This window comes from Garra rufa, chromosome 17, assembly GCF_049309525.1.
Source record: "Garra rufa chromosome 17, GarRuf1.0, whole genome shotgun sequence".
In the NCBI taxonomy this organism is placed as follows: Eukaryota; Metazoa; Chordata; class Actinopteri; order Cypriniformes; family Cyprinidae; genus Garra; species Garra rufa.
Window position 1 is genome coordinate 27352794 of NC_133377.1, and position 16959 is coordinate 27369752.

At 36.2% G+C, this 16959-nt stretch overlaps 1 protein-coding gene across 2 annotated transcripts in view; it reads right to left on the minus strand.

Annotated features, from left to right (window-relative positions):
* Positions 1–4496: 4496 nt before the first annotated feature.
* The window catches only part of samd12 (sterile alpha motif domain containing 12), a 123824-nt gene continuing 111361 nt past the window's right edge, over positions 4497–16959 (minus strand). For both annotated transcript variants that reach the window (XM_073822284.1, XM_073822283.1), the window contains exon 5: positions 4497–10975. In XM_073822284.1, coding sequence (XP_073678385.1) covers positions 10953–10975 — 23 coding nt within the window. In that variant the 3' untranslated portion in view covers positions 4497–10952. The remainder of the gene's footprint in view (positions 10976–16959) is intronic.

A 16959-nucleotide genomic window follows, 5' to 3' on the forward strand; every position in this document is an offset into this window, starting at 1 on the left:
TCCTCAGACAGTTTTATGCACTCTTCTCCTTGATTTGTTATACGTTTTGGCAGTCTATAGTACTACAAATGTTTGTCCTGGTCGGACTGATCAGTACAGCCCAAAACATGACAATAATTGAACATTTCCAGCAGCAATAATCATCAAAATATGTCAGTTTCGTTTGCTTCAGTGGCATTTACGTCCAGTAAATTGAAATCTACAGGTAACGCTAATTAACACATTAAATACAGTCGCAGTGATGCAATTTTGAAGTTGTAAAGATGAACAATTTATATACAAATTGTAACAATAATAGTAATTACTTACTTATTCAGATGACATCTTCCGGTAAAACTTCTTATTTTGAACATACTTTTAAGACGTACTAGCCTATCTGTAATTCCGAAGTACAGTGAATATCCACACTGTTGCGTTGACTGACAGCCCACACGTACATCAAAACATTAGATTCATCCGCGCTGGGAGCAGTAAAATAGTTCCGCAAATAACTGCAGTTGCAGGTTTCAAACACAGATGGCGACAAAGAGGCACACTTAAGTAATGCAGCTTTAGTAGGCTATCCCACTAGGACAAGTTAAGTGTTTTTCACTTTTAGCACTTTAGAATGTCCCCCTGTTTTAATGGATTAAAATACTGCAACAGGTCCTGTATATGGATGATAAACTTTCAGTTTGTTCACATATCTTTGTTGTTCTCCCTAAATGCACAAGAATTTCAATATAATTCTCTCTGAGCTAAACAACACTTTTAATGGCTTTAAATCTTTAACTTAAGCAAAAACTCCTCTCTTCACCACAGTGGTGATCCATAACAGAAATCCCAACACAAATTAAGCAATATTAGGCCTCCCCCTGTTCCCATCTTACAAAAAGGCATAAAATTAAATTTAATTTCAACATTTGCTCACCCCATCAAGTCACAAAAAAGCATGCTGGGAGCTGCAAATGTCATGCAATGAAATGAATTATGCCTTAACAAAAATGGATTAAGTAAATGTACATTATACAAATTTAAGCGGATTAAAGATTATGAACTTTAGTTGTGACAAAATGATGAAGAATTGTTGCTTTAGCTCATTTTAATTAATTTAAATGCAGTAGCAAAATATATATATTTTTTGTGCACTCATGATTTTCAGCAATGCAAAAAGCAGAACTGAAGACTTAACTGGAACATACATTTGACTCAGAAGCTGCTAGCAAAGCAGATTTGAACACTGAAGCAGAACTTTCTCAGTCAAGTATGGTTTTCCAAAAAAATTATATTCTTTCCGTCAAACTAAAGTCATTGTCTGGCTGCTTTCATGCCATGTGTTGAGAGCCGGTTTTGTTCCCTTTTGTGGTGCAACTGTACAAGAAGTCTTGTTGTTTGTTTTGGTGTGTGTGAATGATAAAGACACACTGTGTCAGCATTAAAGAATCACAGTAGCTGTTGGTCAAGGGAGTGAAAAAGGGATGAAGTGTGAAAGAGAGAGCGAGGGACAGAAAAGAATGAGAATGCAGAGAGAGTGAATGGGGCAGGAAGGCGAACAGGACATCATTAGTGACCAGTGCAAAGCTTTAATGAGCAGGATCACTGTGGCCTTCCATCTGCACCGCTGCCTGAAGGCTGGAGAAAGTGTTTGGGTGCCCACTGTGTCGTTCTGACAAGGGCTGAGGTACCACCAGACATCCCTTCGGCTGGAAAATCTCTCTGATGATGAAAACACACTTACATAGCCACCTTTATGTCTGAGGAGACACATACAGACTACCAAAAGTGCATTTACGCATTGATCACATAATGATTGTTTTGCCTTGAGGCAGGGAAGCCGTGTGGCCTACAGACTCAGACCAGTAATGCTTACTTCTGTCCTGAACTGAGTTTGTGTTCCTGCCTGCAAAATGCAGTTCTGATATATCTGTTATCTAGATATATGAATGCATTTTATTAATAAATGAATGAATGAATGAGAAAAATCCTAAACAATTTCTTTTAATTTATGTGACAAAGTTATGTAATATGACAGAAAATGATTCACAATTATTAAAAAAAATGACATAAAATGATAATAAACCCCCCATTTATGTATGTATGTATGTATTTGTTTATTTATTTATTTCATTATTTTGGTTAAAATGTATCCACTATAAAAACATTTTCATTATTAAATTAAATTGTAATCAATTATAAAAGAAAAAATAAATACAATTATAATAAAACCCCCATTTATGCATTTATTTTTTATGGTTGAAATGAAATTATCTTATTTATTTATTTATTTTAGTATTTTGGTTAAAATGTATCCACTATAAAAAATAAAAATAAAAAAAATGTGACATTAACATGATTTTCACGTTAATTAAATGATTTTCAAATCTGTCTGACAGACATTAACATAAAAATATTTATTTATTTATGGTGGGTAAAATTATATAATCAGATTTATTAATTTATTTATAGTGGTTAAAATTAAAGTATTTGGAAAACTAAAAAATTTCTTTTAATGTATGTGACAAAGTTAAGTATATGACAATATGACCCAAAATATGAGAAAATGAATAAAAAAAAATATAAAAAATATTTATTTATTTATAGTGGTTAGAATTAAATTATCTGAAACTCCTAAACAATTTATTTTAATTTATATGACAATGTAATATGAAATAAAACATGAGAAAATGACTCAAATATATATATATGTGACCCTGGACCACAAAACCAGTCATAAGGTTAAATTTTACTAAACTGAGATGTATACATCATATGAAAGCTCAATAAATAAGTTTTCTATTGATGTATGGTTTGTTAGGATAGGACAATATTTGGTCGAGATACATCTATTTGAATATCTGAAATCTGAGGGTGCAAAAAAAATCAAAATACTGAGAAAATCAGCTTTAAAGTTGTCCAAATTAAGTTCTTAACAATGCATATTACTGATCAAAAATTACATTTTAATATATTTATAGTAGGAATTTTACAAAAAATCTTCATGGAACATGATCTTTACTGAATTTCCTAATGATTTTTGGCAAAAGAAAAATCAATAATTTTGACCTATACAATGCATTTTTGGCTATTGCTACAATTATACCCCAGCGACTTAAGACTGGTTTTGTGGTCCAGGGTCACTCACTCACACACACACACACACACACACACACACACACACACACACACACACACACACACACACACACACACACACACACACACACATATATATAATTAAAAAAAAAAATATATATATTCTATATAAGATATTCTTTATGAGATATTATGGTTTTTTTTGTTTAATTTTAGGTATAATTTATATTTTGTGATTATGTAATGTCATCATATAAAATAAAGATAAGTAAATAAAGGCCAATGTAATGAATATATATACATGGATAATAAGAAATGTTTATTTTTTTCAAAAAACATTCGAACAGTAGTGTAGATATTTCTGGAAAGACCCATCTGCTGTATATACCACTGTACAGAAAGTCCAATTTCCTCACTAGCAAAAGAGCATCAAGCATAGTCCATCTTAAAGGTCAGATCTGAAAAACAAATGAATTATGTGCGGTGTGAACAAAGGCTTTTTGTCTTTCCTAGTAATGGGCCGTCATTAAGGGCAGGCGTTTATGATTATTCTGCCACACTTGCCTACAGTATGTGGCTGCATGTGTGTGTTGTTGCCTGGAGCAATGCTGGTATGTAGCTACCCAGAAGGCTCATACTCATATATATCACCTATGTATGCTGCAGAATTGTGGTGGAGAGTGAAGGCTGACACATTATATTTAAGTATGTATTTATAGATACACAGAGACTGCAACACTGCTGAATTTTAATAGTTGTGACAGAGACGGCAAGATTGAGAGAAGGTGCATGCAAGTATGAGGAAGCAGAGAGAAGGATTTTAAATAGATAGATAGGAAAACAGCTCAGAAATAGATATGAGAGGACAGAGCAAGTGCAAATGCAGTCAAGAATATGAAGAAAAAGAGCACGAGAGAGAGAGAGTGAGAGAGATGGGCTGAAAGAAAGAGCTGTAAAATGCTGAGAATGTCTCAGGTAGAGTCGCTGGAGAGTACAGAGGGATTGAGGTGGAGTGATGTGCTGTCATATCTCTCCGTCTGTTCATCTCTCACTCTCTCCCACCAGGTACCCTGAATCTTTACCGTCAGCAAGAGAACAAAGTGTGTGTGTGTGTGTGTGTGATGACGTTCTCACTGCTGCCTTGTATATGTGTGTGTAAGACATAGTGCAGTCAATATCAATCTAGATTAACGTGCTGGTGAAACCAGCTCCAGAACACACAAGACGTCCATATTATTGGTTGTACTTCTCTTTCACAGCCTCTAAAAGATCTACATCCTCTTTGTCATCCACTCTCCTCATCCATTATGATTAACATGAAATCGAACCAATTAAATAAAGACCTTTTCACGCACGATCACCTAATGAACAGCCATAATAAGCATGTGATCGTTCTTGGGATCAATAAAACACAAAGAATGGCCTTGTTATATTAATATGTTTATTAGAATATTAACATATTCATGAATATTAATGAGTAGGCACACTATATGGAGATAGAGGAAAAGAAAGGGCTCTGCATGCCTTCCGAATTCAAAACAGCAGAAATTAATAACCACAATAATAAAAACATGCTCGCTTGGTATCAAAAATTGTTTTTCATAGTTTATCATGGGTGTGAATAATGTTAAAGGGATAGTTCACCCAAAAATGAAAACTACCCCATGATTTACTCACCCTCAAGCCTTCCTAGTTGTATATGACTTTCTTCTTTCAGACGAATACGATCAGAGTTATATTTTGTCCTGACTTTTCCAAGCTTTATAATGGCAGTGAATGGGTGTTGAGATTTTTAAGTCTAAGAAAGTGCATAAATCCATCATAAAAGTACTCCACACTGCTACAGGGCCTTAATAAAGGCTTTCTGAAGTGAATAGATGCGTTTGTGTAAGAAAAATATCCATGTTTAAAATTTTAGAAACCGTAACCTCTAGCTTCCGCTAACTGGCGTTCACAAAAGAGTGGCGTTCCAGCAGATGACGTAGGATGTAGGTGTAGCACAAGCTATGGTGAGAATATACTAGTCTCGCGAGAATCAAAGTTTTGTTTCCAAGCAAAGGAAAACCAGTCTCCTCCTGCTTATATTGAAATCCTTTGACATTAGTGTTGTCAAAAGTCCCGGTACTTCGGTACCAAGTCAGTACTAAAAAAATTAAAATGTTACGGTTCCAGGTTTTTTTTAGTACCGGTGGTACCGACTATCCGGTCGACCCGGTACTTGACGCGCTATCTAAAAGGTGCGCAGTGCGCAGTTGTGCTCTCTTCGGCGCTGCTGCTGATGCGGTCGCTCTGAATCCACTTTTTTACAAGGAAGAGCCAGGCATGCTCCAAACATTTTTGATTTTCGGCTGAAGAAGGCGAACATCATAGATCGTCTAGGTTCTCTCAAAATAAGGAAACGCATCAAACTGAACAAAACACAGTGAAGGCTGACTGCAGGATCAAATTAATGAGTTCAAGTACGGTATGTTTCAATTTAATTTCATATTTAGAGCTTCTGTTAAGAACGTTATTGCATATTTTAATTTGAATGTCGGATTGTAATGTAGTTAATCATTAGCATAAGCGGCTAACGCTAATATGCTGTGCCTTAGAACGATTTTGAGCTATTTAACGCTCCCATAATTTTTATTAGGGTAAAAGAAAAAAGAAAGACATGATATATGTACTATTTATACACACAAATGACCTGTTTATCCAAAATATGCGTGTTAAAGAATGTACAAATGTATCGTTAACAATGTTTATGTCCTTAATATCAGTCTGTCAGAAAACGTCCTTATTCTTGGCTGGATAACTTTAGCAGGTTTATAAAGCTTTTTATTATTAAATATGAACGCAGTTTGGATGAAATAAAAGTACAGTCAAATAAAACACATTTGATCTCCAGTTTAGTTTTGTCATACTTTACAATAAGATCAAATTCATGCATTATCTAACAAACTTAAGTGAACAATATATTTTTACAACATTAATTCAAAATGTTATTCAATACAAACACATGATCATTCATGTTTGTTCATGTTTAACAGTTTAACACGATTTTATGGATTAGTAAATGTTGAAATTAGCCTAACCTTAAGAAGAAGAATTGCCATATAACTACTGTTTTTTTTTTGTAAGGTCATGTTGTCTAACAAATGAAATTGTATTGTAAAGAGTTTTCAGTACTGCAGTTTCTATCTGTGATAGACAGTTAACTTAATATATGTAATCTTATCTAAATTTATTATAAAAGCTGAGGTTTGTTATTTACTGAAAATTAATATTTTTGCTGGTGTCAATGATCTAATGTTGCATCTGGTCAGACTTAGCCCACTGCTTTACTTAAATGTATTATATTTTCTTTTTACAGCTGCAGATTGAGGAAGATCATGAAACACCCCAGCAAACTCTAAAACAGACAACAGTACAGATGTTTTTAGAAGCAGCAGAAACAAACTTTTGGATGAAGCTTGTGTGCATTTTTGAATGCCTGTAATTTATTTAGTTGTTATTTAATTATTAAAATGTTTACAATCCTTGAAATACGTTTATTACTTGGAAAAGCTGAAACTAAATTTAGATAAGTATAACGAATGACATTGGTTTTTGCACATTTTATTTTTCTTTAACTTTATTAATAAAAAATAGTGTGTTGTTCAATTAATGTTATTGCGTTTTACTTTGGTACCGAAATTGGTACCGAGAACCGTGGATTTTCACTGGTATTGGTACCGAATACTGAAATTTTGGTACCGTGACAACACTATTTGACATTGTCCTTTAAAAGAAGAAGTTTACTTCCAGAACAAAGATGTACAGATTATTTACTCTTGTCATCCACGTAGTTAATGTCTTTCTTTCTTCAGTCGTAAAGAAATAGCTTTTTGAGGTAAACATTTCAGGATTTCTCTCCATATAGTGGACTTCTATGGTGCCCCCGAGTTTGAACTTTCAAAATGCAGTTTAAATGCAGCTTCAAAGAGCTCTAAAGCTGAGAAAGAAGGGTCTTATCTAGCGAAACGATCGATTATTTTCTAAAAAACATTACAATTTATATACTTTTTAACCTCAAATGCTCTGCGTGTATTCTGTGTATTACGGTTTCTGACAGTTACGGGTATATCGAAAAACTCCAATCTCATTTTCTTCTCCAACTTCAAAATCACCCTACATCACTGTTTTACCTTTTTTTTTGTAAAGGGCATTTGATGATCTTTGCATGTTCCCTTTGTAAACACTGGGTTGGTACTTCTGCAGCGATGTAGGGCGATTTTGAAGTTAGAGGAGAAAATGAGATTTTTTCGACATATCGAACTGGAATACAAAGTGTTTATGCAGAGCTAGACAAGACGTGCCAGTTTAACAAGTATAGAAATTGTAATTTTTTTTTAGAAAATAACCAATCGTTTCTCTAGATAAAACTCTTATTCCTCAGCTGGGATCATTAAGAGCCCTTTGAAGCAGCATTTAAACTGCAGTTTGGAAGTTCAAACTCAGGGGCACCATAGAAATCCACTATATGAAAAAAAAACCTGAAATATTGCCCTCAAGAACAATTTCCCTACAACTGAAGAAAGAAAGACATTTCTTAGCAAACACATCTATTCACTTCAGTAGGCCTTTATTAACCCTTCAGAGCCATATGAAGCACTTTTTTATGATGGATGGATGCACTTTTTGACCTTCAAAAATTCAACAGCCGTTCACTGCCATTATAAAGCTTGGAAGAGCCAGAATTTTTTTTTAATACTCCAATTGTATTTGTCTGAAAGAAGCAAGTTATATACACCTTGGATGGCTTGAGGGTGAGTAAATCATGGGGTAATTTTCATTTTTGGGTGAAGTATTCCTTTAATGTGTACAGCGTTATGCATTTATATCGGTGTGGGGGTGTAAGTGTGTGCATGAATACATCAATATATCAACAATATAGTGTATGCAAGAAAATAACCTCAGTATATCCATGAGTATTTTGTGCAGTTGTTAGGCTAACGTTCATTTGATTTGTGTGCAGCTGTGCCATCCAGCTCTTTAATCTAGTTCAGAGCTGATAGAAGAACCAACTTGAAGTACATGTGTGGACATTAATAATCCACTAAACTCAGCTCCACAGTGAAAAGTACAACTTTCCAGAGTAATGCCAATCTAACACGATTTTATATTATTTCAGATAGAACTACACTGGCAGAGAGATGCGTATCCCGCAAAAGCCATATTCTATTTGTTCTACTCTAAGTGTTGGAGTCTATGTGGATATAAAGGCAAATCGTACAAATAAAAGAGCAGAGGGAATGCACATTTGTGCATTAATTATTAAGAACTTGCTTTTCCAAGGTCTAGCATCTTGAAGATAAAAAAAAAAAGATCATTAGTGTTTGCCTTTGTTTTTCACTACGGTCATTGTTTTAACTTGAAGACTCTTGTGAGAATGCCTCTTCTGAATCATTATTTGATCCTGATGTGTATCAAAGAGTGTTATGTATATTTTTAATATATAAGTACTATGTATCTTTTTATGTGATTATCAAACACAACTTTATATTGTACATCTCTAGTATAGGCTATAAAATTTAATCTTTAAAAAATTAAATAATTCCTATGCACTTTTCTTAGAAAATAACAAAAACGCCCTAAGGCGAACTAAGAGTCTGAATCGACAGTATGCTGCTATTGAGTTTTTGCTGAACAATTTGAATTGACTTGAACTCTGCGGTTAATGTACCATGAGATGGTCTCATAAAGTTCAAATCAAAAGCAAACCCCTCGTGGGTGAACATCTTGCCATCTAATAATCTAATCCACATGAAAAGAACACAAACTCTCGTTCAGTGTCTTTTAGAGCTGATTTAGAGTTGCTTGTGTAATGTTTGTCACTTCCTACTCCTCATCTAAACTGTCCAAGACAAACCCATTTTGAGCAAAATGTGATTTCCTTTTACAAACTTCTCTCGAAGGAACCACAAATTCTCTATATAGTGAGATCTATACTAGTTTAGCAGCTATAAAACCAATGACCATTTCGGTTTTCACCCTCTCAGCCCTTCACAAGTTCCCTCAGTCATCAAAAGCCCCTGGCGTTGAGCCCTCTCTAAGCTATAAAAAACACCAAGGCCCCACAAAGGCATGAAATGGTAGCTAGTTTTTAATTGGAACATGCTTTTCCCCAGATTCCCAGTATTGACTCCATCCTGTGAGCCAGACAAGGGCCAATATGAGATCTAATCGACAAGGTCTAATCGATACCACTCAATTTTTGGATCTCGTTGCAATCTAAAGCATCTTGTAAGGCAAACCTTCCATCATAGGCATGGCCGGATGCCACGATCGGCAGCATGTAACCTATTACTGTAGCCCTCAAAACAACTCGGAGCCGCTCCGGTTAATCAATGGCGGGTCTGCGCTGTCATGGACCTTTATCGGCAACTGTGTCGGCGCCTTTGTGGAAGGTGTGCAATATTGCGGAGTCATGCTACGACTTTGTGGTGAGAAGCCTTGTTGACGCCTGAGGCTCTTGTAAGTAATGGAGGTTTGATACAAAGGTGACAATGATCAAAGGGTACAAAGACACAGTTCATTTGACTCAGTACTTCCATGTGCTTCCGAGTTAAAAAGGTAACAGTGAATGGCCATGTCATATTAACAGTGATGCCTTTGTGAGGATCTCTATTCAAAAAGATACAGTGAAGTGGAAGTTCAAGGCTCCGAGTGACAGGCATCTTGCGTCTTCTCTTCTCCAAAATAATGCTCTGTCTAGTTTATACACTTTGTAATAATGCCTAAAAGTACATTCCCTTCCTTGCCTTGTCTCTCCCAATGGCAGGATGAGACTTCAGAGAGGCATGTCATCTATTTTTCCCCTTCTTTCTCCTGCCTTCATAACCAAAAAAAGAGAAGAATCGTCTCCCATTTCTGATTCTTCGCAGTTTCACAGCTCCGAGCTCAGTTGCTTCATCCTGCCTTCTAATTGAATTCCACCATGAGTCGAACCCCAAGATTGGCTCCGGATCAAGAGATGAGAGTATAATGCATTTGGTCCGGCGATGAAAGAAGGATTTGCGGTGGAACGCAGCTCCCTGTGGAAGGGTGGGCTTGTCTTTTTAAGAGACCTGGTCACAGTCACAGTGCAGTTCAGTCTACGGGATACGTATAACGGGATCTTGCTTTTGATGGATGGCGAGGGAATTCAAGCTTGGGGACATACAAAGACAAAGAGACGACTAACCAAGCAAGCCGACCAGACGGTTCACGTTATACTAAGAGACGGCAGACACAAGAGAGAGGAAGAGACGAGTAATATTTAGACGTGCAAAGGGTGGAGTCCACATGTTGCTATTTCGTTCGAAGTTTACAGGTGAAGAGATAGCTAGAAAGCTAGCTAGACAGCTTGTTTACCTATCTTGATAGCTAATAAGCTACAGAGCTACCTATAAATGTAGTGTAAACAGCTAGCTAGCTAGCTAAATAGACAAGTTAGCTATAGATAGATAGATAGATAGATACTGTCGTTCTGTACCGCTGCAGGAAGTCCAGTGCGTGTTGTAGAACATCATGCTAGTCAGATTTGCTAACAGGCTGTGTGCTGAGCACTGGCAGGAAGAAAGAGGTTAAAGTGCTACACTTTAGGATTACATACAACAAACAAGATAATTCAGCAGCAAGTCTTTCACATTGTCCAAAAGAGAACATTAGCAGTCCAGGCGATTTGGAACTGATATGCTGTAAAGAGCTACCGAAGATCAGTTGGATCCATTTTTGAGACTGTTTTGATCAGAGGGAGGGGTGTAGACCTGGAGAGTTTTGAGAGAAGTGGACTGAAGGAAGACTGCAGTCTGTTATGTGCTGTGGGACGTCAGAGAAGATGGACAGGGAACCGAGGACCTCCAGGAATGCTCAAGTTATGGCGAACTCTCCAGAGAGGCTGCAGAGGAAAAACACAGAAAGGGAGAAAAGACATGAGAGAGGAGCACACGCACAAACAACGGAGAGAAAATTAATATAGAGAAGTTTACTGAGAAATTACCGAAAATTAGGGAGAGGAGGATTGTCATAAATAAGATATCTCTAATACAGTACTTGGCCAAAAGTATGTGAACACTCCCTTTAATTAATGGGTTTGGCTAGACTCCCTAATTCCAGTGAAGACAAAACAGGGGCCATTTTCAGTCCCATGACACAGCGAGGCCCATCCATAAAGAAATGGTTTACCAAGTCTGCAGTGGAAGAACTTGTATAAAGCCCAGAAATAAACACCACTGAACATCTTTAGTATGAATTATGACCTCCTGAATGAGAAAACCTTGATGTCATTATAGCAATAAAACAGTTGCCCATTAAAAACCCAATTAAAATAAATGTACAGCTCTATATTCTCACTATCAACAACTTGCTTCTATTTTTATTCTCCTAAAGGAGAATTTTATAAGAAACATCTGAGATGATGTTGATACCTAATTGAAACGTATCTGAAAACCCCATTAAAGCCTCATGAACTATGAAAGAACAACCTCTGAGCAATAAAACTGTCCTCTGGAGAGAGATGGAAATTAAATGGGAAGTACATACTGAAGCGGGGGATAAAAATGAGGGGAAGAACATAAAGCACATGTGTAGAAACCAAGGGATGATCTGATATGTACAAAAGAGAGTCCAGATGGAAAATACAGTAAAAGATACAGAGTGAGAAGATGGAAAAAGAAAACACAAAATGGTGGTTACAGTAGTGAATCGATAGCTGAGGCGCTATCTCAGCATTCAGTAGCTCTCAGAATATCTCAGAGAAGCTCATCTGACCTTTAGAAGAGAAAGACTGGGAGAAGAAAGAAAAGACAAAGAGAAAAATAAAGAGCCAAAAGCAGTGAGATACGCATCATGATTTAACTGACATATGACATCTGTGACATTCAGACGGTAGTATGAGTACGAATTCACTATAATAAACCTTATCTATGAATCACGTTGTGTTATAGCTTGTATTAAGCATCCACACACATACACAAACACACACACACTACATGAGCTCGTGCAGATCACCCTGTTAGAGCACAAACGGTCCAAGAACACACTGGCTGCTGGCTACAGAGAGCATATCTAGCATTTGAAATTCATTATCATGGGGTAGCCTGACAAGCTGTCAAAGCAGCGTACACAGGCTCTCCATCCCAAACAGCCATGTACGACGCTGTTGTCGAGGAAGGGGGAAGAGGGAGGTGGCTCTGGAGGTTCAGCCGAACGATAAAGCCGCTCGTTTTTTGTTTTTGTTTGTTGCAAATCAAGGTCAGGAATTTTCCTTCAATTTGCCAAGGACTGCTGACATGCTGCACAGAGACAGGTACATATTTAGACTCGCAACGGAACACACAGACACACACACAAACACACACACACACAATCATCTCTACATCTAGCCAAAGGGTGCTGCTCTACAGCCATCAACATCATAGAAAAAAACTGAACGAAACTGATGGACGGTACGGACATCTTCACTAACAAAAAAGTACTAAAAAGTACATGGTAATACTATGGATTTTATGGACGTTACCCTTACAAAAAAATACTGTGGCTTTTTCCATTGTTTTTAAACATCTAACATAGTGATTCTATAGCATGTTTTGAAAAATTGCTTGGAATATCAAGCAAATATATTCCACAATGGCCTTTTGAATATTACCACCAAGGTTTTTCCTTTACAAAAAAGTACTGTGGCAATATCAGCCCTTATGAATGGTTTTACTACAAAAAAAGAAAAAAAAGAATGGTACACCAAAAAATACACCAAAAAATAAATACATTTGATTAATCTGATTACTTAGTTACTTTTTGTGGAAAGTAATGCATTATGTTGGCATTGCATTGCTTTTTGTCACCTGAGCTGGACTTGCTTATTCATTTTTAATAATAAAAAATACAAAAGTGTTATTTTTACAAATGTCAAGACCCTTTACACCAAAATCAAAATAAATAATCCTCAGGCTGAAGGAATTGCCTCTGCTTCTGCATTACTTGCATTACTTATTTAAAAAAATTGTAAATTCAAAAGTAATGTGTTACTTTACTAAGTATTTGAAAAAAGTAATCTGATTGCATAACTCATGTTACATGTAATGCGTTACCCCCAACACTGGCTACTACACCTTTACTATGATCAGGGTTCATGCAGATACTGTAAAATTAAATTCCAGAACTTTCAAGGATTTTTCAAGCGCTACTTTTTTGAAGTACTTCAATCAGTAGCTCAATTATCAAACAATGTCTTCTCCTTTAAATTCTACAAAAAAGATATAAAAATAGATAAAACAGATACTAGATAAAGCATTTCTACTAAAGTATTACAAAGTATACCACATTTTTTACTATAGTAAATCCCATAGTTAATTAAGGGATCTTAAGGGATCTGCATTTGTGTATACTTTCTTCTTTCTTTGTTTTCTTTTTATATACATGTACTGCCTTAATTGTTTGATGTTTTCTACTGTTCAAGAATAAAATTTCACAAAACCGCCAAAATCCTGGAAACAAATAATTCAGCATGCACGCTCCAAAGTCCCAAGCTGAATCAAATGATTCGCGAACCCACACCTAAGTCCCGATCTAAATCAAATGATTCGCAATCCGTGCCCTGGAGTTTCGATCTAAAGCAAAATATACGCGAACCTGCTCCAAAGTGCCGATCTAAATCAAATGATTTATGATTCACGCTCCAAAGTCCCGATCTGAATAATGATTCCCAAACCATCATTTCAGATCAGTGCTTGGAGTGCAGATCGCAAATTATTTGATTTAGAGCGGGATTTCAAATCATGTATTGCGAGTCATTTGATTTGAATCATTCAATTTGTTTCCAACAGAAATGAACACTATTTGATTTTCGTACACAGTTATGATTACAGCTCCATATGTTTCGCTTTCCGGACAAGCTAAACAGGCTAAAACGGCATGCTTGCATTCCGTTTTTACGCCACATTGGCTTTTGTTCATACTATCGGGTAGGTTTAGGTGTAGTGTGGATGGTACATCATTTTAAAACGTCACAGAGCATTTTATTTCACTGCAAGTCAGATTTCAAATCAGAACTGCAGTGACACATACAAAACCAACGTCACCAGTGTACATTTCACATCAAATGTGTCACAAAACGTACATGGCGGTACATATTTTGTGTCTTGCAGGTAGTTTTTCATTATGAGATCAGGTTGCAAAATTTTCTGGTTATCCATCTGCACCATCACCACATAATCATAATATTTTTGTGAAGGTTTTAAATGTAATTTTAGACCATGCACTATTAATTGTATCAAAAGTGGTCTATTGTATTTCTTCTGCTGAAATGATTCCATCAACCTTGAACCTGGATGTCCGAGACTAGAACAATATCACTGTATCCCAATTTCAACGGATACCCTTTAAAAGAGAGATCCCAGCCAGACTGAACAAGAGCTGAGAATTACGAAAAAAAAAAAAAAAAAACCTGCAAATGAGTCATTCCCCTTTTCTGTTCTTTTTGATTCATTCTCTTCTCTCTGATTAATTATCACAGGCTGAATGTGACAGCGGGAGAACTGTACCGAGGACCCGCTCCATTTTCTGTCTCTCTGCGCAAGGCAATTCAGAAACAATGAGATCTGCTCATGCTGCTGGGCTCTCGATGCAAAACCTGGATTCCTGTAGTTTGGATTCAGTGCACCAAGACAGCTTTTATAAAATACTTGAAACCCAAACAAAAGAACCAGATGTTTATCGATGCAACCCTTCTTTAATGTGATGTATAGCGCATTAAAGAGAGAAAAAGATGACATTAGATCTTTCCCCTTCTCTGTTCCACATCAGTTCTTTAGTCGAAACGATAGATCGGATTCAAATACATCACAGTCGAGGAGCCATGAGAATGGTGTTGGAGAGAGCAGAGAGGAAAAAAGAGAAAAATGGAGTGCCAGGAATCCTGGAAAGCTCAGGAGAAACAGAAGCTGGAGGCTACCTATGCATTCATAATGAGTTCTTACCAGTGTTATTGAATCAGAGCACAACCCTCGCCTGCCTCAACACCAGATTCTCCTCCTTGCCTAACATAACCCTGAGCTTTTGCAGCTCCACCAAAAATTGACAACTCTTCCCTTTGTAGTACAGCCAAGATGTGCTCTGATTGGACGACTGGAAGGGTTAGACAATGCCTCTGACATGCACAACTTCTGTTTCGGCAAATGACCCGAGGCAATGCTCACAAACTCTAAAGTTAGATTATTGTAGTTCTATTCTTTCCCATTTGATTGGATCTGAAACTGCAGGAGAGGTTAGTGCACTGCATAAATGTGAATGGAACATGAATCAGTGCAATTAGATTATTAAACATTTTCTTTTCAGAAATCTTTATTTAATAGAATTTCAAAAGAACAGTATTTGCTTAAAAATTGGAAATCTTTTGTAACATTATATATCTCTTTGCTGTCACTTTTGATCAATTTAATGCATCCTTGCTTAAATAAAAGTATTAATTTCTTATTTTAAAATCCCACCCCAAACTTTTAAATGGTCTCACATTTAATATAAATTACTAGCCATATAACTATATTTCAGAATAAAGGATCATCCCACAGAGCAATTTGAGCTTGAAGCAACATTTTGTATTTTAGCATGGGTGGAATGCTGATTTATCATTCATTTTTGAATAATAATGTGATCACTTCATCCTCAAAATGTCATTTGAGGTTTATTTTCAAGAGCCTCGAATTTGATGAATTCATGTCTGCCTGACTAGTTACACCCTAATGCAGCATCTGTTCTCTTCACACATATACATTTTCATCCACAGGTCCCATCTGTCACACTGTACCCGGTATAGTTCTGCATTTTCTGCCTGCAAGGAAAAAACATTTACAGACTACCACATTTACAGTAAGTACAACATGTTCAATGCATTCTTCCTTGTACACTGCAAAGGCGTAAATAGGTCGTCCTGTTCTGCTGCAACTTATAAGTTTTCTTCTCTGTGCCCTGATTTCCAACAACAAACAAAAGATCGCTGTATCTGTACTAGGTGAAATAAATGGGTCTATTTATGTAGTCATTTGCTCTGTTGTGCCTCACATCAAATGCCTAAGCATCTCCCATGCCTTCACTCCTCTGTCCTGAACAACAACATACTATGATTCGCAGGCCACAAAGCAGTAAAGACTTTTGGAAAATGAAATGATGACGAGGGGATGAACAAAATTAGACTTTTACAGCATACTCTCCTATTTTCTCTTTGTTCTCTTTAAATATGTATAGATAGATAGATAGATAGATAGATAGATAGATAGATAGATAGATAGATAGATAGATAGATAGATAGATAGATAGATAGATAGATAGATAGATAGATAGATAGATAGATAGATAGATAGATAGATAGATAGATAGATAGATAGATAGATAGATAGATAGATAGATATTAGTGCTGTCAATCTCACCTAAAATTAAAGTTTTTAAATATACTTTTATTTTGCAATCATTTCAGGTTCAATCTTCCAATTAATGTAGAATTATTTTTTTTGGCTTAATAGACATCACAGCAGCTGGTTCATTAGGCTATTTGGCTGCTATTACTTTAAGATGCACATAGTTTCATTTGCGCTTTAATTAAAGAGCGTGTGCTACGAGCACAGTATAATGGCTGACAGGACAGGTAAATTCATTTTTACTGACATATGGCCTGAAAACATCTAATTTGACCACAGTTCACTGTTGTTCTGCTAAAGCTCCATTGTCACCTGTACCTTTTCCCACACTCGTTTGAATAGTGCCTGGCACTGAAGTGAAGTGTGTCTGAATAGTCTCCTGTTTGATGTGGACGTAAAGATGTTCTGCAACTTAATAAACACTTCTTGTCAAGAAAAAAACAAACAAACAGAAGCAGCAGTTGAGAGTAGG